Raw genomic sequence first — 22,874 nt, forward strand, 5'->3', positions numbered from 1 at the left:
TGCTTTATGTATATAAGTATATAATGTTCGAGACTCTTTTAGCCATGGTTATTCGCATTTGTTGTTGTTGGGTTTCTTCTGTTGTTTTTTCTAATTTTTTTTTACATTTTTTTTGTTTGCTTTTTTTTTTTAAATAAGGTTCACAAAAAGGTTTCTTTTACAAATAGTAAATTGGTGTTTTGTTCTTCTGCAACTTCATCATCATCATCTACAACTATATCTTAATCATCATCATCATCATCATCATCGTCGTCGTCATTATGTTGTTAAACATTGTCATCAATTATCTGTATTCAATTTGTAACTAATCTAAAAACGTCGCAGCGCCAAAGTGCGCTTCAAATAGAGACAAATGGCTCGATGTATTAGCTCGTACTGTTCAGAGTTTTGAACCATGCCGCCCCGTTGCAGACGCAGATTGCAGACAATGCCCAAGATATCCACAAAGATGTCCGGCATCTTGGGCAACTGATCGAAGCTAACGGCATCCGGCTGCTCAACAATGTGCTGTATATGCAATAGAGTATTGCAGCTAAAGCTAGATTCGGTATCCTCGTCGCTGCCGTATTGTGAGCACTGCATATCCTTGATGGTCAGCGTTTTGGTCAGCATCCCAGTCAGAGAGTAGGCCAACGATTGTCGCAGCTGACGCACTGCATTCAGTATGGCCGTGAAGCAACCGGTGCGTCCAATGCCCGCCGAGCAGTGTATCACGGGCAACGGCTGCACCGCATTAAAGATGTCCTGCTTGTAGATTTCCAAACGTTGGGCGCTCAGATGTGCATTCCGTGTGCTCCGCTTGTCATCGTAATTGTCGAATTCCGACTCGCACTTGCCAAGATTCAGCACATGCAAGCAGGTGTCCAACAAGGTGTTGATATCCCGCGGCGAATGGTGATCGGGCCAATCGGGATACCAATAATGATAGCAGCAAATCTTTTGCAGATGATAGTCCAGCAGGCCCACACTATCCGGCACATTGATGCAGTAGAGCAGGATGAGCTTGCGCACAGAATAACCATTTCGTCGCACAATGCCCACGTTTTTGGCCAAAAAGAAACTCCCAGTGGCGGGCAGTGAGCGACGCAGCGACTCGGTCAGCGTCACCTTCTGCGAATCGATGGCTATGTGCCAGCGATTGTTGAGCTGCTCCCGTTCCGGTTGCAGTTCACTGCCGAGACTAGTTCCAGACTCGTCGCTCTCCTGCATCGACATCAGATGCGGCTCAAAATAGGCGCGTGCCTGCGCGCTCAACTCAAAGACCTCGCCCTTGGCGGCCACCGCAAAGATCTCGTTCAGCTCGATGGGAAAATAGACGGCACACTTCTGTCGATTGCACTCCGTGAAATTAGTCAGCATTACGATCTTTTGATAATACTGCTGCAAGATGTGAGTTCGATCTACGTGCGGACTGCTGCCTCCATCCATGCAACGTCGTATATACCGCTGTGTATTCTGATAGATCATCAGCCAAAACTCGAAAATGGTGTTCGGCAGCGGTCCCTGCGTGGCCACGTAGCACTTGGACACATAGTCCGGGCCCTGAAAACGAATTCAAGTTTATTAGATGGATATGCAAGTTCATAACTAAAGTCCTACCTTGATGTAATTGGCATTGATGTAGGGCAACTCCTCGTTGGCCAGCAGCGTCGTTTTGCTCGTCAGCTCCTCGCTTGCAGTTTGAGGCTGCAGCAGAGAGCAGCTCTGCAAATTCAGTAGCTCCGTCGCCTCACTCTCAAGTATAACGCGCGAATGCTCATTGGGCAGAATCGTTTTGTATCGATTCTTTGTCTGCGAACCTAATACCATGGGCTTCTCCTGATGATTTAACGGCAAGTCCCAAAATTCCTTATGCAAGTCACGAAATATACGCTTCTGTTCATCATCGTCCAGATGTGGCAAGGGTGTTACGATTCGCTTCACCACCGTCTGGTACAAGTTCAGCAGTTCGCTGTCTTCGGATGTGGGCGGCACTTGATTTGTGGGCGTGCCGCCTTCACGTCCCAACACCAACACCGGCGGCTGCTCCAAGTTCGCTTTGTAGCTGTGATCGAACACGTGATTCAGCTTGATCAAATCGTACTGATTCAGCGGATTCGAGGCACTCTGCAGCATCTGTATGCTAGCCAAATAGATTTTGAACTCCTCGCTCGTCGTCTGCGGTGAGAGCGGACGTGTCATGATATTCCGGATGCCGCCGCCGCCGCCACCGCCAGCTGCACAGGTGCAGAGCACAACGCCCGTCTCGTCAGTTCCTATGGGCGATTTGTTCTTCGACTGCTCGCTGGGCTGCAGATCGGAGGCCGAGCCAAAGCACAGCGGCTGCTTGAAGTCCAAATATTGTGAGCTATTGCCGCCACGATTGCTATTCAGGTTCTCGGTGCTGAAGAACTTGCGCTGATGCGTCGCCTGAGCGGCATTCGCTGCACCACAGCTGCAGACAGTCAACTTGGGTTGCGTTGGATCCAGTGCTCCTCCTCCACCGCCTGCTGTACTCAGCTGGCCGCCCATATTGAGCGTTAGGCTTTGGTTGCTGCCCCGCCGCTCGAGCAGGCCGCGCTTCGGCGTCGTCTGATTGGCCATGGAGTTGAGCTCCCCGCACGAGTTGGTCGTGTGACTCTGCAAGGTGATGCTGTGATTGGATCCACGCCGCCGAAACAGACCCTGACGCACACCCTGCCCGCTGCCCGCAGCGACAGTTAATTGATTAAGCGGCTGTGGCTGCTGTTGACTGTGCGGTTGTTGCTGCTCCAGATTGCAACTGGACTTCGAGTTGCTGACTGAGCCCAAGCTATAATTCGAGACACTCAAGCTGCTATTCATTAGATTGCCACAAGAGCTGTGCAGATTCAAGGTGAGACTGTGATTCGAGCCACGACGCTGCAGAAGATTCATCGAGCCGTGACCGACGCTCTTGCCGGGCAAATCCATCGACTTTTGCTTAAAGGGCGACTCCACAGCCGCTGTGCACGGCGTAAACTCTACCAAGGTCAAGCACTCGGGCAACGTTTTCAAGTTGGTGCTGGATGAGTGCAGCATGGGATTTAATTTGTGTGCGCTTCGTGGTGCCAGAGTGGCTCCCAGTGTGAATTTCCCGCTGGTGCTGCTGCTGTCGACACTCGAGGCCGACTTCTGTTCATCGGCATCCAGTGAGGTCTGATATGGATTCTGTTTGCGATGATACATTTGCCAATCGCTGCTATTCAAGCCAGGTGATTTGCGACGCGTGGTGCGTCGACTGTGCAGCGACTGCTGGGTATCCAGACGTGAGAGCGAGGTGGAGTGCAAACTGGAGGCCGTTGGCTGCATTAACATATTGCTTTGATTCATGGCCTGACCAGGGCTGTGGCCATATCCATATCCATATCCATAACCGCCACTGCTGCCCGGCATGGGATGAGATTCATTGATCGGGTGCACCACAATCGACAGCTCCGTCTCGTTGGCAGCAGAGTCCAGAGAGCGTGCCTTCTCCTTGGTGCTCTTGATCGTGGGCGTCTTTGGCTTGGAGGGCGATAACGGCTTGGCCAGCTGCACATCTGTGATGCGTATGGTGAGATTGTTCTTATTCTTGCGATTGCGTCGACCCGTTTCGGCTGTGACAGCTTGCTTTGCTTGCTGTTGTTGCTGTTGCTGATTGTCAGGCTCTTCGGCTGCCAGGGCAGCAATCGGTGGCGACTGCTGCACCACCATATCCTGCACCACATGATCGATTTCGGGAAAGCGAAAGAAATTGCCATTTTTATAGCCAGCCGAATTAATGATGTTGAGCGGGGAGCCGCTCAAAGAATGATTCAAATTCAAATTATTTATGGAGGCGAGCAACTTGGGTGAGTAGCTGTGCCGGCTCGAATCGCTAAGGAGATTTGGCGTTGTTGTTGACGTTGACGTTGTTGTTGTTGTCGTCGTTGAGCTATCATCTCTAAAAAGGATTGTGGGTGAGTTGTGTTCGCTTTTCGATAAATACAAACTATCGTGATCGTTATCGGTGCCGCATTTTTTTGGTATCGTATTCTCCTTGTTGGCAAATATCCGACCTGCGTCCTGCGGCGAACATGAACGTCGATCGTATAAGGAAAATCGCTTAAATTTACGATTTAGCGTCGTCGGCGATTGCGGCAATTGCGCTGAGTGTTGCTGCTGCGGCTGCTGCTTAGGATTACAAACTGTAAACTGTTTCGGTGTATAGAGTGGCTCCTCATCGCATGCATCAGATGTCGCTGCTGCAGATGGAGTTGTGGGCGATGGGAACTCAAAGGAGGTCTGTAGATATTCGAGGGGCGTAAAATATGGTGTGGGCGTGCTCTTATTGCTTTCCACATCGACATCGGTTTCAGCAGCATTGGTATAGGAGCACTCAATTGATGCAATAACTGCATGTTCTTTGTTGTTGTTTTTTAACTTGTCCATTATATACACACACAAAACACACAGAAAACGCGCTGCGCTCCGCTCCTCACTCCTCACTCCACATACACACCGCTCCGCTCTGCGCTGACACGCTCGCTCGCTCGCTTCGTTCACACGCCTTCAGTTTGTGCTGGGGCTGCTGTTTGGCTAGACAGGCGCTGCCATGCAGTTGGTATAATGCCGTCAAACGGTTAACATTATTGCCATGCACATTAGCCACTAGCTGGTTGACAAACTATATAGGCATTGCAATTAAATTGCGCTTTTCACAACACAACATTTTTACACTTGCAAAATAAGGAAAATAATCAACCTAAATACAATGTGACCAGGCCATCTTACAAATAAATTAATTCATATTCATATACAGATATACAAACAATATATCGATATATTATATGTGGTATTTTTGGATGTGAGTATTGCAAATAAAACGAAAAATACTATATTATCGGCCACTGCATAGGCAGGCCAAGTTTATTGTTTGGCCGTTGCGTTTCAATTTAGTGTTTAGTCAACAGGCATAACTTAGAACACACAATATAACTAATATAACTTTAAAAATTTATCTGTCTGAAAAATGTTTACTAGCATATCAGTTGATCAGAGTTCAGCCATAAGCGTAGCATGGTGCGATTTTGTGCCAAAAGTGAAGCTTCCTCGAGATATTTAAAATGTTTGTCCTCAAATTGTGGTATCTTCATTGGTTCTGGCGATTGTAAGCAAATGACGCAAATGCTTTGATTTTTGACTATCTGCTGCAATCGCTCATGATGAAAGCTTAAATAGCTGATCGAATCCACAAATGTCGGTGATTTCACATTGTTGTTGTTATTGTTGATGGTGTTGTGGTGCTGGTTGATTGGTGCGCCCTGGCTGTCATTCGATGCTGTTGATGAACTGCCTTGAATTGAATTCAAATTCCTAGCTGTCTGCATCACGTCTTCCGCAATGGCAGCGGTGTCATCCGTATTGCATGCCAGTTCTTTGAATTGCAATTCAAGCTCTTTAATCTCAGCATCTTCCGATTTAGCTTTCGGCTTAGTTGGCAGCTCGCTTGTTTTCAATGTGAGGATTCTTGGAGTTGATGTTGTTGCTGTTGCTGTTGCTGCTGCTGCTGCCGATGCCTTTTTCGATTTGGTTGTCTTCAATCGTGCAGCTCCTTTCATAGCCTCAACATCAGCACGAAACACTTTTGGATCGACTCGGACAATGTGCGGCTTATGTGGTTGCTCATCAAATATTCGAAACTTTGTGTCAGCGATTATCTTACTATTATTATTATGATGATTGTTATTGTGGTTGTTGGCCTTTTGACCCTTGCTGCCAGGCTTGTTATTAAATTTTTTGAGACGCGGCGATATCATTACTTTCACACCCAATCCAGTTTGTACGGCTGCCGCATAGCTCATTCGCATGCCCTGCATTGCCGTCGATGGCAATGATGATGATGACGTTGCTGCTGGAGATGGTGCTACTGGTGTTGCTGTTGTGGTTGCTGTTGTTATTGCTGTAGCTCCTGTTGTTGCGGCTGCTGCTGCCGCCGCTGCCGCCGGAGCTGTAGCTGTTAGAGTTGGTCCCTCCAAATTCATATATTCACCGAGCGGCTTGCGACGCACGGGCACAAATTGACACGGCTCCTTGGCCAGATCATCGTCATGATGCCCAACGCTGTTGTCATGATCATCATTATCATCGTTGTTGTTTTGGTTGCTGCTGCAGCTGCTGCTGTTGTTGCCGCTGCTAATATTTCCGCTGCTGTTATTGCCGCTGCTGTTGTTGCTATTATGATGATGCTGATAGTGGCTCTTTCTGCGTGCATTGCGGTTCTTGCGTTTCACGAGCGCAGCCGCTGACTTTGATTTGGGCGGCTCCAGTTTCGACTGAGGTCTTCCGTTTATCACCACTGGTTGGATGTCTTTGGTGAATGGATGCATTTAAGAACTTTCGTACATATGTATAGGATACGATACATGTATGTATGTATGGAATATATATGCATATACATATACATATACATATGCATACGCCTACAGACATGTACATATAGGTAGGTAGATATGTATATACATATGTATATGTATGTATGCGGGAATATTACGTACGTTTAATTCTTACTAATCGACGTAATCAACAGCTATAATAATCGACTCAATTGTAAAAAGAACTTACCGATATCGGGATGTAGTTTTCGCGGAGTTCTGTGATGTTTTTTTTTATTGCTACTTTCATTTTACAAAATTTTTTATTTTGATCTACTTTCTCTGACAGTAAATTTAGATGCCTTTAGCATTTGTTATCAACCCAGAAAGTTTTTATAATCGTGCCAAACATTCAAAATATAATATATATATGTTTATAAAATATATATACACGTACATTTATATATATAAAATATACATAAATTATTATATATAAAGACGCAAAAATGTTTCCCGCTGGTTTGTTTCGACGCACACAAGCCTCTATTCTAAATTACGCGTAAGTCCCAATCCGCACATCCGGATAATGCTAGCTCAACGATAATCCCTCCCCACAGACGTTACTCAGAGTCGAAGAGCACTTTACCTTCAAATGTATTTCTGCTGGGCGGCGGTCTCGGTAAGTTGCAAGGTGGCATCAAGGAAGAAGAATACTTTAGCTCGATCAATCACGGATTAATGTCCAATATACGCAAACATATTGAGTCCTCGAAGACCGCAGACTATATGCGCAAATACGAGGAGTATCAACGTACATTAGATCATGCTGCTCTCTATAATACAACTTGTATAAACAAATACAAGGACATGCATGAAGAGGCATTCTTCTTGAATGAGGTAAATATGGAAAATGATGAACAAACATCTCTATTTCCTCCTGTCTCTCCCTCTCTGTCCCTCTCACCATCGCCCTTTCTAGAGCACCGAATGTTTAAAGGTTTTGCATAATCGTGGAAAGGACGATCCAATCGATGACGATGAATCATAGGCAAAGTAATTGGCAAATCCAAATGAATGTTCAAAAATCCAAAGGAAATTTAGAAAAAAACAAATTGATATCCAAAAAACATTCTTGTCATTTTCAACTAATTTGGACGCAATTTCTTGTTGTTTCTCGTTTCGTATGCAAATTGTGTTGGAATGCTCTGAATTAGGCAGCAGAGCAGTATTTTCAATTCACAATTCAAATTTTTCCCTCGTTTAAATTCGCAAGTCTTACAACAAGTTGGCAGGGCCCGCAAAATTAATACCATTCCGAACGGACAATGCACAAGCAGCTGAGATTTTCATAATACCATGAAATAAAGAGCAACGATCACTCATCGTATATTACTACCTAAAACATATATATATATACATAAAAACATATATATATATACTTCAGTAATATACTATATTAGCTGCCGGTATATAAATCAATATGTTTACACTGCGCCGCATCAGTCAACATCTGTATCCAAAACAAATTCAGTAAGTTCCATCAGAGCAGCGAGATTGCATAAGCTCTCTCGCTCTCACTCTCGATCTTCCTCTCTCTCTCTCATTCACTCTCTATCTACCTGTTTGCGAATATTCACATATACTTATATTTATATTTATTTGTTTATTAGATACTTGAGAATGTCGCATGTGGGCGAGCTGGGCAGCGGTGCGGGCAAAGGTGGGGGCGCAGGCGGCTCCATACGCGAAGCTGGTGGATCGTTTGGCAAAATGGAAGCTGCGCGCGAGGAGGAGTTCTTCTATAAGCAGGTCGGTACTTAAAAATAAAACTATATAGACGAAAGGGGCTTGAATGAAGTTGAAGTCGCAAGAAATAATATATGAACAAAACAATTTTCTTTTCTTATTTATAACTTCACTTATTCTTAATTTCTTGTCTATTTCAGCAAAAGGAACAACTCAAGAACCTGAAGACGAAGACCGACACCAAGGCGCCCGAAGCAACAAAGAAATGAAATACATAAACACACATATATAAATGCTCAATTTTATAGTTTTTAGTTCTGTTTGATAGTTTTTTATGGATCACATTTCGAAATAAATTACAATATTTTGTGTGAATGAAAATTTCATGTAATACCTAAAGTGGTGTAATGCCTAAAATGCATACATGTCGCTATAGATAGCTCTTGAAGAGGCTGATGTAATTAGCAATAGTTCTGCTTTAATTGGAATGTACGAAATGTATTATAAACGAGGTTGGTTCGAACGGTTTATGAAGATATTGAAGGGAAATTTATTAAGTATTTATTTATGTTAAATGTATAAATATTACAATTGCATTTTTTGGATTTTTAGGGTTTTTTCATAAGCTAAAAACTATCAGCAAAAGTCGATCATTTGCATAATTTAAATAAAAGGGAAATGCCCCAAATCCCTGTCTTTCACCCTACAATATCTTTAAGATATCAAAGATATCATATTCATAAGCAGAATAAATATATGAATTAAAATTTTATTTTTACTATTCTTTAGCAGCGTTACAAATAGCACAGGACTTGCCGTTTCTCATTCTAAATACATTAAATACTTCCAATAGTAAATTCGTATAAACCTATTCTAATTCTCATATTGGTATAAAAAGGCTTCTTTTAATAAATAATGGTTGCTTATTGCGTTGTGGTTTCGACCTTCTTGGCGTTATCCTCCTTGGAGGAGGGTCCAGTCTGTGTGATTTGCACTAGGCGCTCCGTGGTGGGCGGGGGCAATTTCTTCATGGGCGCCGTAATGGTCAGCAGGCCATCTGAGGACAGGGATGAGGTGACAGTGTCTGGATTGACATCAGCTGCAATAGGTAACAGAAAGTGGATATAATATATATAGTAGAGGGGACAAATTCATTCCAGTGAAACCCACCTGGCAGCTGATAACGTCTGGAGAACTGTCTGGCTACGAAGCCATGCTCGTCCTGTTTCTCCTCGTGCTTGCCCTCGACTATGACAAATTTATCGGATACTTTCACTGTAATCTCATTCGGCGAGAACTGCTGCACATCGAGAATCACTTCGAACTTCTCGTTGTCGATGTTCAGAGTGGAGCCCGATTCCTGTCGCTGCAAACTGTTCACAGAGCGCTGCCACGGACGCAGATAGCCCGAGCGCAGCACAGTGGGGCGAGAGTTCCAAACGGAGGACAAAAGATCATCCCGTTTCAGACCCTGGCCAAAGTGTTGATCCAATAGGCGCGATGTGCGCATTGGAAAGTCAATCTCATCCCACCAATCACGGAACATTAGAGGAACAACGGACATCTATTTGAAGAAGAAAAGGGAGATAACAAGCTAATGGCAGTTATCTATAATCCGAAACGGTTGAATTTTCATATATTTTCTATTTATAATCTGTTTCTTTTTTCTTTTTGTATGATTTGGCTACCTTTCGTACCTTTGTTAATTAATCCAATTAATCACAGAATGTAGAATTTTCGTATTTTCCGTTTCGCGGCTGCAACGTTTTTGTGGAACATTTCGAAAAGTCTGCTCAGTTTTATAGCATCGCATTCGACTGTTTACATTCGCTTCTCTATGCGCTAAAAATATGAAAATGTATTTGCCTTCTAAATTTAGCCCAGCGTCATCCACATGAATTTATATCTATATATATAGTTTTTATATATATTTATGACTCTGTGCCATGTATATCTCGTGTTTGGCCAAATATATTGCTTGTACAAATGCAAACTACAAAATATACCCTGTAAATAGATCTTGAGGAAAACTGAAAAATTTTAGTAAATGTCTGATTAAAGTAATATAAATGCAAAATATTTGTAAATTGTTACTGAATGAAAAATATATATTTGATGTCTTAATAATCATTAAATAATATTATTTTTTAATATATCACTTTCTTATATTCGTAAAAATTTATATAAAATTCTTCTTATAGGATATGTTTAATGAGCATCTTTGATGTTTTTTTTAGGTCTTTGGTTGTTTGTGTGTTTGTTTTTGTTTCTTTTTTGCGGAAAGACGTGTGCACTGACGCCTCTGCATGGAAAATTCTATATAGAACTTAAATGTTCCACAGACCATTGGGAAAATGCTGTTCAAACAAGCCAAACCATGATGCATGCAATTATTTGTATAATCTCTTAAGCACATACATATATATGGAAGCTAATTTACTAGAGAATTGCCCAAATGTTTTCAAATGTATTGCTTTTTTATGGAAAATTTAAAGTCTTAGAAGTTGCCAGAATCAGAATATATTTACGTTAATTTCTTACTAATCCCATAGAAGTAAACACCTACGTTGAGCTACTTATATATGGCCTTACAGCCGCTCGATAGGAAATATTTTCCCAATTCAACCTGTTGAAAATCATTTGATGCCACCTATTAAAATATTTTGGCAAATAAATGAGTTTTTAGATTATTTTAGGCATCTGCTGCTGAGTCACTATGCGTCTGTTAGACAAGCGCTGTGACGTATCCAAGATGTCGTTGATTTCTTATTTGAGGCGTAAACATTAAATTAATAATGAGTATTTTCATTGATCATCTTATTTAAAAAAAAAAAAAAAATTATATTGATCATTTATATTCACATTCTTTCTCTTCTCTCCTTTTCTAACATCTCAATTTTGTTTTTCTTTCTTAGCAGAAACACCCTGTTTTTATATGCACCACCACCAGTAGCCCCCATATTGGTCCACGATTCACGTTTTACGTGTGTATGTGTGTATTTGTGCGTGTGCGTGAAATATAGGGAAACCGACTTGAAGCCGAGCGACGCCCAAAAGTAGGCCAAAGCCAAAACAGCGGGCAACTCGCTGTCTGTGCTTGTGTGTGTGACTGTGTGTTATCTGTGTAAGCGTGGCTGCGTGTCTGCATGTCTGTGTGTCTGCTCCTGCGTCATGTGATACGCGAACAGGAGGCGAAAAGAGCATAACAAAAACATCAATTACGAAACGCAACGCAATGCAAGAGGTGCGACACAATAAAAGGTTGCAAGTTATGTGTGCATTTTATTTTACTATTTCGCTTGCTTTGCAGGCGCTGCCCGTGACGTTTAGCCTGCCCAGACATGGTGGATATGGAGGACATGGAGGATATGGAGGTTGGCTGCTGGTCATGCTGATGCTGCTCGTGGCGCTGACTCCACTGCACGCCAGCGAGGACGGGCGCAACTCAAACAAACGCTACTCGGACCAGAGCGTACATGGTTACATGACTGAGGTATCAATTGCAACAAATTAAAGGTCCACTTGGATTTACCAATGCATTTATAGCGCACCTGCTGGTGGAACGAGGTGTGCAAGGAGGAGTTCCAAAATCTGTTTCGGTGCAAGTGTCCCCAGTATTCCTATTGCCGGTATGTGTTATAGAATTATCTTATCAGTGCGAATTACATGTAATCGTACAATCTCTATTTTCAGCTCGCCAGGACGCTATTATAATGCGTATTGTTCTATGACAGATACCGGCTATATTTGGACGCAACTGGCGTTGGGCACCGTCGAGCGTTGAGTGCGTGACGTCAAACATATCATAACAGTTAAATTACCAACAACAACAACACCAATAACAATAACATAGACCAGCACCAATGGCAGCTACACTCGCTGCTGATAGTATGCGACCATTTCCCAAGTGGCTTTCAACAAATATTCTAAAATGGCAACCAAGCCATCACATGCTCATTTACTATAAATATTAGCAACAAATTATATAGCTTTGTGGTGCTAATGTATTTATCGACATTTGAATATAGCCAATTCTTTAAAGTTAATTGCGCAGTATAAAGTATCGATAAATGCGAAGCGCTCGAATGCACTTAGAACACATCCACACACTTGCACGCCTATCTGTGTGAGTTAGTTCATTATTGAATATTGTGTTATCGTTTTGTGTGCATAAATAAAACTATCGACCATTTGCATTAGGCGGTCTTATTTTTTGTTGCCTAACTTTTGGCGCTCGATTGTTTGGCCAATTGGAAAATCAATATAACGTTTTTCAATCAGCGTTCTTCAAGCTGTGCTCGTGCCACCGTGGCACAAGCTCTTAGCAGAACTGGCCAGCATATAAATTTCACCTGTTTTTAGCCTATGCGAACCACAGTACAGGAGAGGCGCATGCGTTTGCAATGAAAGCGAAAAGTGTAGGTGCTGTGCGTATGTTGGCCCCGAGTGATTTTAGTTATTGCCAGCTCAACATATAGACAACTCCAACAGATGTTAGGGCAGTCAAAGCCTTACAAAATTGTGTGCAAATAAACGAGCATCAGTTTCATTACGAGAATTGTGCAAAGATAGTAAATATAAATCGAAATCACACACAATGCGAGGCTACTTTTTCGTAGCGCTGCTGGCGCTGGCATTAGCCGAAATATCGGCGATTGGGGGCAACCACCTGCCAGAGGCTGCCTTAAACCTCAACGAGCGTTTCTTCGATGAGGTCAGGGAGCTCATCAAGCGACGCATGGAGGTAAGTTGCAGCTCTGCTATTGTGGCATTTCTTCTTTCACTCTTGCCCTCCCGCTGACTATCGGCCTTCCTCTCAACCTTTTTGTAGAGCAAGCCGCTGCCTTTGGCGGGCGATGAAGTGGCGCTGCAGAATCAACGTAGCTATGACAATGTGCCCATACCTGCAGCTAATGTGCCCGTTCCAGTGCTGGTCGAGAATTGGCCAACAGATCAGCATAGCTTTGGCCAAGTCACAGCTGTTTCTGTTGATCCAGAGGGCAACCCAGTGATTTTTCATCGCGCTGACCGCTACTGGGATGTTAAGTAGGTCAACAGCTGTCCGCTAACAAGTGTTTGTTTCGCATATATTTATACTCTCTTTTCTCTTGTAGCACCTTCAATGAGAGCAACATCTACTATTTGATTGAGTATGGACCAATTAAGGAGAAAACCATTTATGTGCTAGATCCAAAGACGGGCGCCATTAAAACCGGCTGGGGCTCGGAAATGTTCTATATGCCTCATGGCATGACTATAGATGGACATGGAAACTACTGGATAACTGATGTGGCTATGCATCAGGCATTCAAGGTGAGCTCAACGTTTTTATTGCATATATGCTTGCTATAAACATATTGCATCAATTACAGTTCCGACCCTTTGAGAGCAAACCGCAACTGGTCATAGGCAAACGCTTCCGACCCGGCTCCTCGGTCAAGCATCTGTGCAAACCCACTTCAATAGCTGTCGCCACAACAGGCGAGGTGGGTACCATGAATATTTAATGCAAGTCTGTACAAATTCTAGTTTTTTATTGCAGTTCTTTATAGCTGATGGCTACTGTAACAGTCGCATACTGAAGTTCAATGCGGCTGGCAAATTGCTGCGCAGCATTCCACAGCCACCGGGTGCGTATACGTAATATTCGTCTAGTATAAATTTATATATAATATTCCAAATGCTTGCAGAATTCCTCTCCTTGCAAGTGCCACACGCCATTACCTTATTGGAACACTTGGATTTACTGTGCATTGCGGATCGTGAGAATATGCGTGTTGTGTGCCCCAAGTAAGAGAGTACAGAGCTGATAAAAGAAATTATCAATGGAGGGTAGACAAAGATAAGAGAGGAGATAGGGAGATATAGTGAAGTAAAAGCCGAGAAGAAACAAAGAGAGAAGTTTTACGTGAGACTGAACTCTAAAAAGAGAAGGCCCAAGACTAAGAGAAAAACAAGATGAGGAGAATAGAGAGTAAAGAAGTGTCAGAAAGATAATCAAAGATACAGAAAGACAATTCAAGAGAAGAGAAGTGGATGTTGAAATATCATACGTGTAACACTTAAATATTAATATGCTCTTTAACAAAATTACAGAGCTGGCCTGAAGTCATCGCATGGCGAGGGTCAACCGGCTGCCACCATCCAGGAACCGGATCTGGGTCGCGTCTTTGGTGTCAGTGGCTATGGCGACATTGTCTTTGCTGTGAATGGACCCACCTCGATGCTGCCAGTTCGCGGCTTCACCATAGATCCACGCTCCGAGACAATTATTGGACACTGGGGCGAGTTCAAGAATCCCCACTCGATAGCCGTCAGTGTGAATGGATCGGCTCTCTACGTGACGGAGACGGGCACCAATCACCAGACGAATCGCGTATGGAAATATGTTTTGGCTTGAGATATTGTTCGATTGCCAAAAACCCGGAAGAGCTCTCTACCAGCAGCAGCAACGTATATCTGAGAGGCGTATCGGCATATCCAAAAGAAATAAATAAAACATAGTGAATAAATATGTAGAACCAAGACCCTAGAACCTATAGAGCAACAGTGTAACAGAATACCAAAATCAAAACCAAAACAATAGACAGATTTTTTGATAAAGAGACCCAAGTTAAATTGATAGCAAAAATCAATAGTAGTAATTTATTAATTATACAATTTAAGTATGTAAATTGCTGGACAAAACAAATTACCACAACAAAGATAACCTCAACACTTATGTTTTGCGCCGTAATCGAGCAAATGGATTTACAAAGCATATACACTATATATATATACCTATAACTAACAATATATCTAATGCGTCAGCCGTGAGAGTTATCTGAACTATAAATTATATAAAAATTATCTAACACTATGTACCATATTGTAATCCGCACAAATATAACATATATTAAATATATATATATCTCTCTCTCTTTATATACTATTATTGTACTTCATGTAAATTATGTATGTAATAAACTGTTGTTGTTGTGCACCTATATAGATATGTATGTATCTACTTTAATGTATTATACTATATAATAGTTAATGCACAAGAATGTTGATGAATTTGATGATATTTGAATGGAATCCAACACGTTTCAGTCAAGGAATGTTTACCTGGCAAGTTGTCGCTGACTACGAATTGTTTGCAGATGACTGTAGCTTAGACTAGATAAAGTCTGCCGTATATATATACAAAAAGAATGTATAGAAACTTTCATATATAACAATTACAAAACTACAATTATAAAAACTTATGATGAATATATAAAAATATAATAATAGCTCACTTATAACAACTAATTGCTAAGAGGCACCACTTAAGCGCATAATAATTATATTAAAAATATATAAATTATATCAAATAATTGCTAAGAGGCACTTAACCAGCGCTTGGTGAAGGCCAACGCTTCATTTAGCCTGCGCAGCCATTCGACCAGCTCCGCTTGGGTATCCGCTGCAAAGAATGCCTCGCCATTGGGGCACTGCAGCCAGAAGCTGCGAGCACGTGCGCACAGCTCTCGTGGCGCGACATCCAATTGCGATTGCCTGCACTCGCCCAGCTGCAGCGACAGCAGCGGCGGCTGCTCGCTGAGATTGTGCTCGTACTGCCAAACGGCCAGATGCAGTCCGTCCAGCGTGCACCAGCGACGATTCCAATTGTGCTTGTTCCTTGGATCCGTGTCCTGCACATTCAGATAGCCGGCATATTGCGATTTGGGCAAACGCAGCTCCACGCGCCCACTCAACTGGATTTGTGGCATCAGATTCGACGATTTGGTGTGTGGCGTCAGCGGCAGTTGCCAGGTGCGAGAGGTGCGCAGCCACAATTTATCACTTGGTTGCGTTTCACTGGAGACCAGCTCGTAAGGGACCAGATCCGCGGCTTTCAACGAAAACGAGGCGTGCAGACGGAAGCGTGAGACAATCTGCGAGCAGCTGCTGGAGGAACTGCTAGAGCCAAGGCTGCCACTGCCTCGTTTCTAAAAAGAATTATACATGAGTAAGGATTGACAGGAGAAACAAAGAATTGATCTACCAGCTTGTTGGACGGCTCCAGCGACAGCGTCGACACTTTACGCAGACGCAGCATGAAAATTTGGCAGTGCAGCTCCAGCGCCTCCGCTTCACCAGCGCTATAGAACTCCAATCCACAATCGCGAAATATAGCAGCTCCATTCTGGCACTCAATGGATTGGGTGGAGCGTATACGACCCTCACATTCGATGGTGCAGATGTAATAGTAGTTGAAGAACATATCTTGGTTACCATCCGATTTGACGGGTAAATACAAACCATCCAGGAGGAGGCACTGCGACTGCTGACGCACAGCTAGAGTTGCCTCCCTTTCGATAATTGACGGCTCCGTCTTTTGCCTCAACGAGCTGAAGAGCAGCAAACGCTCCGCCTCCACCATTTCCGGCGAGATTTCCAGTTCGGGCATTTGGCGGCAAATGCTGACAGCCTGAGCCAGCTGCTCCTTCATCGTCAGCGATTCATTGAGCAGCGAGTCCAGATTGAAGCTGGCATAGTAGCTGCTGCTGTCCAACTCAGTTTCCGTTTGATTGGACTGATCGCGGGACATGCTCAGATTCTGAGCAAGTCGCTGCTTCTCGGCCAGCAAGAAGTCTTTGCCCTTGCGATACGAGCGACGCACTGCATCCTTCAACATACGGTAACGCGCCATGGTGCTCATGGATAACAGCTGACTCTCATTGCCTGGCAGCTCAGTTAGGCTGCTATGCGACGGCTTCAAGGACGGCAGCTGCTCGTGCTGCTGTGGTGTTGTTGGGCAGCTGTGGCTTACAGTCTGCCCTGACACTGACGGACCATCATTGATATCAATGCTGGGCTAAAATAAATTGGGCGCAAGGCAATGGTTAGCATATACTAAACTTAGTTAAAATGTGTGTTGGCAAAGCAAAGAAGAAGCAAGCAGAAAGTGTTTTTGTCGTTTTGTTTATAACTAATTTATAATATGTGATATAACTGTACAGGGATTTCTTGATAAATGTATGTATACAGCGAAAGTGTGCGTTGGCTAATGAGTATCAACAAAAATCTCTACCTTAGTCGTAAAGCGCTGCTGTTTCTTTGGCGTACTTTGATTATCGGAGGATGGAGGCGGCGGCTCTAGCTGCACAGATCCATATTTGGTGGCAAAGGAGCTGCCACTGGCGTTGCGATCATCGAGCATATAGTCTCCATACAGTTCTACAGGTATGTCATACGACACATCATCTGCAGCTGGATTTGCTCTCAGGCAGGTCTATCGGGAGATAGTTTTTGTTTATTTATATTGAAAGTTTTATATAGAATTAATTGAGTACTTACGTTTTGCACCTTTTCCAGTCGCACATTATCATCCGGGTCCAGCACAATTTCGCTACGACAGAGATTCTCTAGGAATATCTCGCTGCGCTGCAGCGATAGCTCCGATTTGCTTAAATTACGGTTCTTTTTGGGCGGCGAATGCTGTTCGCTAATGTTGTTTAGCGATTGATGCATTGGCAAGGTCGCCTGATTCGAGATGCTATTCGAGTTGGACATGAGGTATGAGCTGTCGCTGGTGGGCTCATCGGGCAACGGCATAAACTGAAAGAAGCTGCCATTCTGCAAGGACTCCTGCAGAAATTGTCCCAGTGCTCTGGGTGGAGGCGCAGCCTTTGCGGGTGTTGCCTTCGATGGCGTCTTGTTGGCCTTTTGCACTTGGGCATAGAGTGCAGTGATATCTACTGGTAGCACAGGTGAGGACAAGGGTGTCGGCTCACTAATTGTTCCAGGCACTGTTGCAGTTGTAGTGGGCGTGGGCGTGACTGTAGGTGTTTGAGTTGGCGTAGGTGTCGGTTCAGGTGTTGGTGTTGGTGTTGGTGCTACTTTAAGATGCGCTTCAGTGCGCACATCAAATTGTGGACTGCCGCTTACGAGCATACAATCCTCTTCAATTTCAGAGTAAATTGGCTCCCGCTCAAGAGTACGATACTGCCGTTGTATAGTTGTTGTTGAGCGTTGCAAACGTCTGCTGGGAGCATCAACGCAGTCGAAACTATCCGATGGCAGCTCTACATTGTGTAATTGTTCCTCAGGGGTGAGACGTGAGCTCGCCTGCAATACGTGAAAAATATTTTCTAATCATGTCCTTCAATTAATAGACACAGAAGCCAATGTTAAAAATACTTGTGATTCCAAAAATAACATTTGAATTATACATTTTTTTACTATAGTGCGGTCACTGTCGAAATGTTCGATAACAATTATTGTTATCGATGTGTGGATGGCAATTAAATATGCACTGCAATGCGAATGTCAAAACAATATTAGTGTAAAGACGGTCATTGGCTGGCGTTGTTTATATTTTCTGGTCGGAATAGGGAATACAATTGCTTTACATATCTAACATCCGTGTAATTATACCCAATGTATAAATCCCGACTCCGACCACTAAGCATGAGAATACAATTCATACGCAACAACTTGTATAGTAGGCGCCAGCCAAGCCGGAAAATGGAGCAACGCTACGATTTCAATCGCGAATGGAAGCTAATGTCAAACTATGAGGCTAATTCACTCTCGAAAATAAAGCTGCTATCGTACAACATACTCGCTCAGGACCTGCTAATGGAGCACTTCTTTCTCTATGTGAATATCAAGCAGGAGTGGCTAACGTGGCGACATCGTTTGCAGAATATTCATCGTGAGATTCACAAATTGGATCCAGACATACTATGCTTGCAGGAGATGCAATTCGATCACTTACCCATGCTGGTGCAACGTTTAAGAGCCAGCAGTGGCAAGCGCTTGGAATATGTGTATAAAAAGAAGACAGGCAGCCGCACCGATGGCTGTGCCATAATATACGATTCCTGCAAGCTGCAGCTGCTAAAGGAGCAGGCGGTAGAGCTCTACGATCCAAATGTCCCACTGCTCAATCGTGAGAATGTGGCAATATTAGCCAAGTTTCGATTAAAGCAACCGACCAGCACCGAGGAATCTACCAAGGATTGCAATGAAGTGATTGTGGCAACAACGCATCTGCTCTATAATCCACGACGGTCTGATGTGCGCTGTGCCCAGGTGAGCAAGTTGCTCACAGAACTGCGCTGCTTTGCTACAGACTCGACTCAAAATACAACGCCCGTCATTTTAACTGGAGATTTTAATTCGGAATTACATACGGCACCCATGCAGCTGCTATTAAGCCAAGATGATGATCCGGCTGCGATTAACTTTGAGGCATTAAATTGCGGTGACTGCACAGCGTCCACGCTGCAAAACGAATGGATCACTGTCGACTATATTCTGCGCTCTGTATGCCAGCAGAGCCGGCAGAAACTAGAGATATTAAGCGTTTATCAACTGCCAACAATCAATTGCTGCGCTAATGTGGGTTTGATACCCAATCACTATCTCGGCTCGGATCATTATGCGCTCGGCGCTGTCTTTGCTCTGGCTTAGCATTTAAATATCTCCCTAATAATGCCTCCTAGTAATAAATACCACCCAAATTTTTTGTAAATAAGTAAATTGATAAAACAGTCTAATTTACAAAAGATGTATGTACAAAAAGTTATCGATGAAGGACTCAAGCCGATCAGCAAGTATAAAAGGACATTCGTTAGAATGTTGTCTCTAGCTTATACTGTTAGTTCTTTCAGCAGACATACTTGTTAAAATCATGGTTCTGATTAATATTAATATACATATTTAAATAATTTTTGAAAATGAATATTCAACTCACCCCAAACGTACGAATGGCGCGCTCATCACTAGCCTCCAATTTTGCTCGTATGTTGCCCAGCAAGTAGCCCATTTTAGTGATGGTAACATCTTGATCTAGATCCTTGTGAAATGAGCGATAGGTAGCAGCGGGTGCCGAACTAGTGTTGCCTTGAAAGTTCAACTTGCGTGGGCGCTGTGCACGCGGCTGCTTTGGTGGCTTTACCTTGCGTTCGAAGTCGAAATAGGGCTGCTCGGTGCTATCCTTGTATTGAGGCTGTCGGACGGAACTTGTAGTGGCCGTTGGCGTTGATTGTACTGGGGAATGATAGCTGCCCGGCGGTGACTGAGACTGCAAATCCAATTGCGATATAGAGCTGGTCTGCACGCCCACTGTACATAGGCGAGGAGTGGGTCGACGACGTTCGCTATGCTCTCGCTCCAACTGCTCTTGGTTGCTCTTCTTGGGCGACACAAATCGTAAGATTTTCTTCTTGGAATTATTTAAAAACTTTTTGGATTTCTTGCGTAATCCTGTGCGCTGCTTATTGCCACTCCAAGGCGTCAGACTACGTAACTGTTCGCTCCAAATGAATTTCTGGCTGCTTTGCTTGGGCAGACGTGGATATTTAATAGGCGTCTGCTTCTGCTCCATGTTGACGGCCAGATTATCACTCACGCCATCTACTGTGTCCAATGAGACCTTGGGCACCACCGGCACTTGCCAACCTATATTGGCCACCTGTGGAGCTGGCTCTGGTGCATTAGTCTTAAACTGCGTCCGCTTAGCTATATCATAATTAAGCATATCATTGATCTTGGGCTCCGTCCAGCCTAGAGTAAAGTCCTTAATGGGCTTATCGGCCACAACGCTCTTCTTGCTGGCCATGTGTATATTTTTGGCATAATGTGCGCCACGTTTGGACTCCACAACGCGCTCAATGTCGCTCAGCGAGGGGCAGCTGGGCAATGGATGGACACGCATCGGTTTCTCCATTTCAGCTGTGAATATGTGAAGCATACATATGTATATATAGCGAAACATAGAGATCAAGATCGTCGCAATTTCTGTTTCATACATTTTATTTCTACAATTTTAGTTGTATATTAATTTGGTATCAATGAAAATTATTTAAGCTAACTACCGTATTAGTTATAGTATATATTCTAGAGTTAATATAGCCTAACACCTTTCCATTAAAATTGTAACTCCGACTTACCTAATGGATAGGATTTGCGCTTGCTCTTGGTCTTGGACAAGTTTTCTTTCTCAGCTGTCGGCAGCTTCACGCCATGCTTGCGCAAAAATTCATCTAGGACGCGTTCGGCATCCCGCACCGAAGGCGTTGTTGAGGTCAAAGATGATAACGAAAATTTATCATCGAGACTCTGTGTGCTGCGCCGTGGTGGCTTAGGCGGCGGTTGCTCTATGTCGTGAGTCTTGAAGTTCACTTGGCCATGGGAGAGACGCTTCTGCAGCAGTCTTCCTCCACTAGAGCTCCGACGTGAACTGCGGCGAGTGGAATGAAAACTGCCGCCCGCTAGGCTAGTTTGCTCTGTTAGTAGATGCTCGCTTTCCTCTAATGGTGTCTCGTGTTCGCTTATATTGGACAGCGCCGGCGCTGTGGGTTGATAGGTTACGGCCTCGCATTGACGCATTTTCGGAGCAGTTGCCTTTAGCTTTGAGGATGTAGCTGATGAGTTTGACGTTGAAGTAGTCGTTGTTTTTTTCGATTGATTGATGCCTGATAGCTTATCGCGATTGACGCGCACCTCGGATATGACACAATTATCACGCAGCTCCTGTATAATGTGTATGAGAGGCGCATTGTCGCCCACAGCATGCAAGCTGCTGACCGCCGTCAAGGGGTTAGTAGCAATGGAGGTGTGTCCTGCAGCAATTACAGCTGGTTGCTTCTGTACACTCCTTTTCGACTGCTGCCGCTGCTGCTGTGCATTTAGATTATTCAGCGGCGGCTGTGCGATGCCCAGCTGTATGAAGGAAAGCATGAATTAGTATTTTGTATGTATATATAATCAAATCTATGTAAATCTGACGGCGTCCATTACGGTTCACACCTTATTGCTTTCGAAGCGCCTGCTGCGTTTTTGCTGTCGCACGTGCCAGTCACGTGGCGGCGCCGTCGTCGAAGCGCAATCGCCACTGTCGCTGGTGAAGCAATAGCAGAAGCCATTCTTGCACGGTTTACCCTTACGCTCTTGCGCCTTGTTACACAAATTCTGGTTGATTAGATGTGCATCGGTTGTGTTAGCGGTTGCAACTGGAACACCTTTTTGGTCTTCGCCGCCAGCTGCTGACATTTCGCGATCTCGGCTTTGCGTGGACACGCGTCTGATTCGACGTGCACGAAACTCGTTAATGCATTCCTGTAAGCTAAACGAGCTAGTCGAACCAGATTCATCTTCCTCCTCCTCCTCCTCTTCATCATCATCATCATCGTCATCGTCAGCATTAGATGCTGCGGCCATGCGAAGTTTTGGGTACTTTGAACCTGCAATAGTCTGGAGACGCGATTTGTTTACATGAATGTTACAATGAATATGTATATTATTATTTTTACTCACTGTGGCCATTATCGTTTTGTTGTGCTAAATAATTCGCTGATAAGACACCACAAACTGTTGGAAATGAGGACACACTAACACGTTGCACGTTTTCTATATTTTCTTTTCCTCCACAGCTCAAAGAAAAACGACGCGACGCTGCTGCATTTGAATTGACGCCGTCTCTCTTTCGTGCCGCTTTTCGCCGTTATCAGACGCTAATAACACAGGGCTGTTAAGTGCTAGACGCACAGTGTCCCACAGACGAGAATAACCGGTTTTTTGGTGTTGACTATCCTCGGGTATAGTGGGTATTTGCATCAGCTAATGCAATTTCGCGTTGACAATTAATCGCTATAAGTAAAAATAAAAGAAAATAAATATATATGAATTTGCATTTGTTTTAAATTTAGCTGTTTAATACTTTGAATGCATATAATTAAATTCAAGCACTGTGCGCTCATCAGCATGTTCAATATGAACATTTATATTTTACTTTAAGCAAATAATAAATATATTTTTGTT

The 22,874-nt window shown here is 43.7% G+C and overlaps 9 protein-coding genes across 10 annotated transcripts in view; 5 read left to right on the forward strand and 4 right to left on the reverse strand.

Moving 5' to 3' along the window:
• Positions 1 to 81: 81 nt before the first annotated feature.
• On the reverse strand, positions 82 to 4,762 carry PTP-ER (Protein tyrosine phosphatase-ERK/Enhancer of Ras1). The gene is made up of 2 exons (XM_018105604.2): positions 1,600 to 4,762; positions 82 to 1,542 (listed from the first exon to the last, which is right to left on the reverse strand). Exons 1-2 carry the CDS (start codon positions 4,408 to 4,410, stop codon positions 310 to 312), a joined length of 4,044 nt encoding a protein of 1,347 aa, XP_017961093.1. The 5' UTR covers positions 4,411 to 4,762; the 3' UTR covers positions 82 to 309.
• Positions 4,763 to 4,854: 92 nt separating this feature from the next.
• LOC108652682 (uncharacterized) lies at positions 4,855 to 6,576 on the reverse strand. The gene has a single exon (XM_089261848.1). It carries the CDS (start codon positions 6,345 to 6,347, stop codon positions 4,998 to 5,000), a length of 1,350 nt encoding a protein of 449 aa, XP_089117974.1. The 5' UTR covers positions 6,348 to 6,576; the 3' UTR covers positions 4,855 to 4,997.
• A 6-nt stretch (positions 6,577 to 6,582) lies between these two features.
• On the forward strand, positions 6,583 to 7,762 carry LOC108654379 (uncharacterized). Its single transcript, XM_018105611.3, has 3 exons — positions 6,583 to 6,891; positions 6,950 to 7,229; positions 7,312 to 7,762. Exons 1-3 carry the CDS (start codon positions 6,839 to 6,841, stop codon positions 7,378 to 7,380), a joined length of 402 nt encoding a protein of 133 aa, XP_017961100.1. The 5' UTR covers positions 6,583 to 6,838; the 3' UTR covers positions 7,381 to 7,762.
• LOC108654381 (ATPase inhibitor mai-2, mitochondrial) lies at positions 7,435 to 8,459 on the forward strand. The gene is made up of 3 exons (XM_018105613.3): positions 7,435 to 7,862; positions 8,003 to 8,141; positions 8,279 to 8,459. The coding sequence occupies exons 1-3, from the start codon at positions 7,813 to 7,815 to the stop codon at positions 8,345 to 8,347; spliced, it is 258 nt and encodes an 85-aa protein (XP_017961102.1). The 5' UTR covers positions 7,435 to 7,812; the 3' UTR covers positions 8,348 to 8,459.
• A 372-nt stretch (positions 8,460 to 8,831) lies between these two features.
• l(2)efl (lethal (2) essential for life) overlaps positions 8,832 to 22,874 on the reverse strand; it is a 56,315-nt gene continuing 42,272 nt past the window's right edge. The window contains exons 2-4 of one of the 2 annotated variants that reach the window (XM_018105610.3): positions 9,776 to 9,815; positions 9,249 to 9,642; positions 8,832 to 9,177 (exon numbers count right to left, since the gene is read on the reverse strand). In XM_018105610.3, the coding sequence (XP_017961099.1) occupies positions 9,002 to 9,177; positions 9,249 to 9,642 (570 nt within the window). In that variant the 5' untranslated portion in view covers positions 9,776 to 9,815 and the 3' untranslated portion in view covers positions 8,832 to 9,001. Of the gene's footprint in view, positions 9,178 to 9,248; positions 9,687 to 9,775; positions 9,816 to 22,874 lie in introns of those variants that run through there. The other variant, XM_089261853.1, reaches the window with a different exon arrangement.
• St3 (Sulfotransferase 3) lies at positions 11,159 to 12,277 on the forward strand. The gene is made up of 4 exons (XM_018105612.3): positions 11,159 to 11,322; positions 11,389 to 11,571; positions 11,625 to 11,707; positions 11,772 to 12,277. The coding sequence occupies exons 1-4, from the start codon at positions 11,314 to 11,316 to the stop codon at positions 11,860 to 11,862; spliced, it is 366 nt and encodes a 121-aa protein (XP_017961101.1). The 5' UTR covers positions 11,159 to 11,313; the 3' UTR covers positions 11,863 to 12,277.
• Pal2 (Peptidyl-alpha-hydroxyglycine-alpha-amidating lyase 2) lies at positions 12,446 to 14,681 on the forward strand. The gene is made up of 7 exons (XM_018105605.3): positions 12,446 to 12,822; positions 12,910 to 13,124; positions 13,193 to 13,391; positions 13,451 to 13,564; positions 13,621 to 13,708; positions 13,769 to 13,868; positions 14,175 to 14,681. The coding sequence occupies exons 1-7, from the start codon at positions 12,676 to 12,678 to the stop codon at positions 14,476 to 14,478; spliced, it is 1,167 nt and encodes a 388-aa protein (XP_017961094.1). The 5' UTR covers positions 12,446 to 12,675; the 3' UTR covers positions 14,479 to 14,681.
• On the reverse strand, positions 14,697 to 22,631 carry LOC108654371 (uncharacterized). Its single transcript, XM_018105602.3, has 8 exons — positions 22,371 to 22,631; positions 21,864 to 22,307; positions 21,005 to 21,776; positions 19,807 to 20,786; positions 17,403 to 18,173; positions 17,137 to 17,337; positions 16,108 to 16,920; positions 14,697 to 16,051 (listed from the first exon to the last, which is right to left on the reverse strand). The coding sequence occupies exons 1-8, from the start codon at positions 22,377 to 22,379 to the stop codon at positions 15,440 to 15,442; spliced, it is 4,602 nt and encodes a 1,533-aa protein (XP_017961091.1). The 5' UTR covers positions 22,380 to 22,631; the 3' UTR covers positions 14,697 to 15,439.
• Positions 18,380 to 20,284, forward strand: angel (protein). Its single transcript, XM_018105606.3, has one exon. The coding sequence runs from the start codon at positions 18,486 to 18,488 to the stop codon at positions 19,521 to 19,523; it is 1,038 nt and encodes a 345-aa protein (XP_017961095.1). The 5' UTR covers positions 18,380 to 18,485; the 3' UTR covers positions 19,524 to 20,284.

Source organism: Drosophila navojoa, chromosome 5 (assembly GCF_054131105.1).
Source record: "Drosophila navojoa isolate 15081-1374.11 chromosome 5, UAZ_NAV_1.0, whole genome shotgun sequence".
NCBI lineage: Eukaryota > Metazoa > Arthropoda > Insecta > Diptera > Drosophilidae > Drosophila > Drosophila navojoa.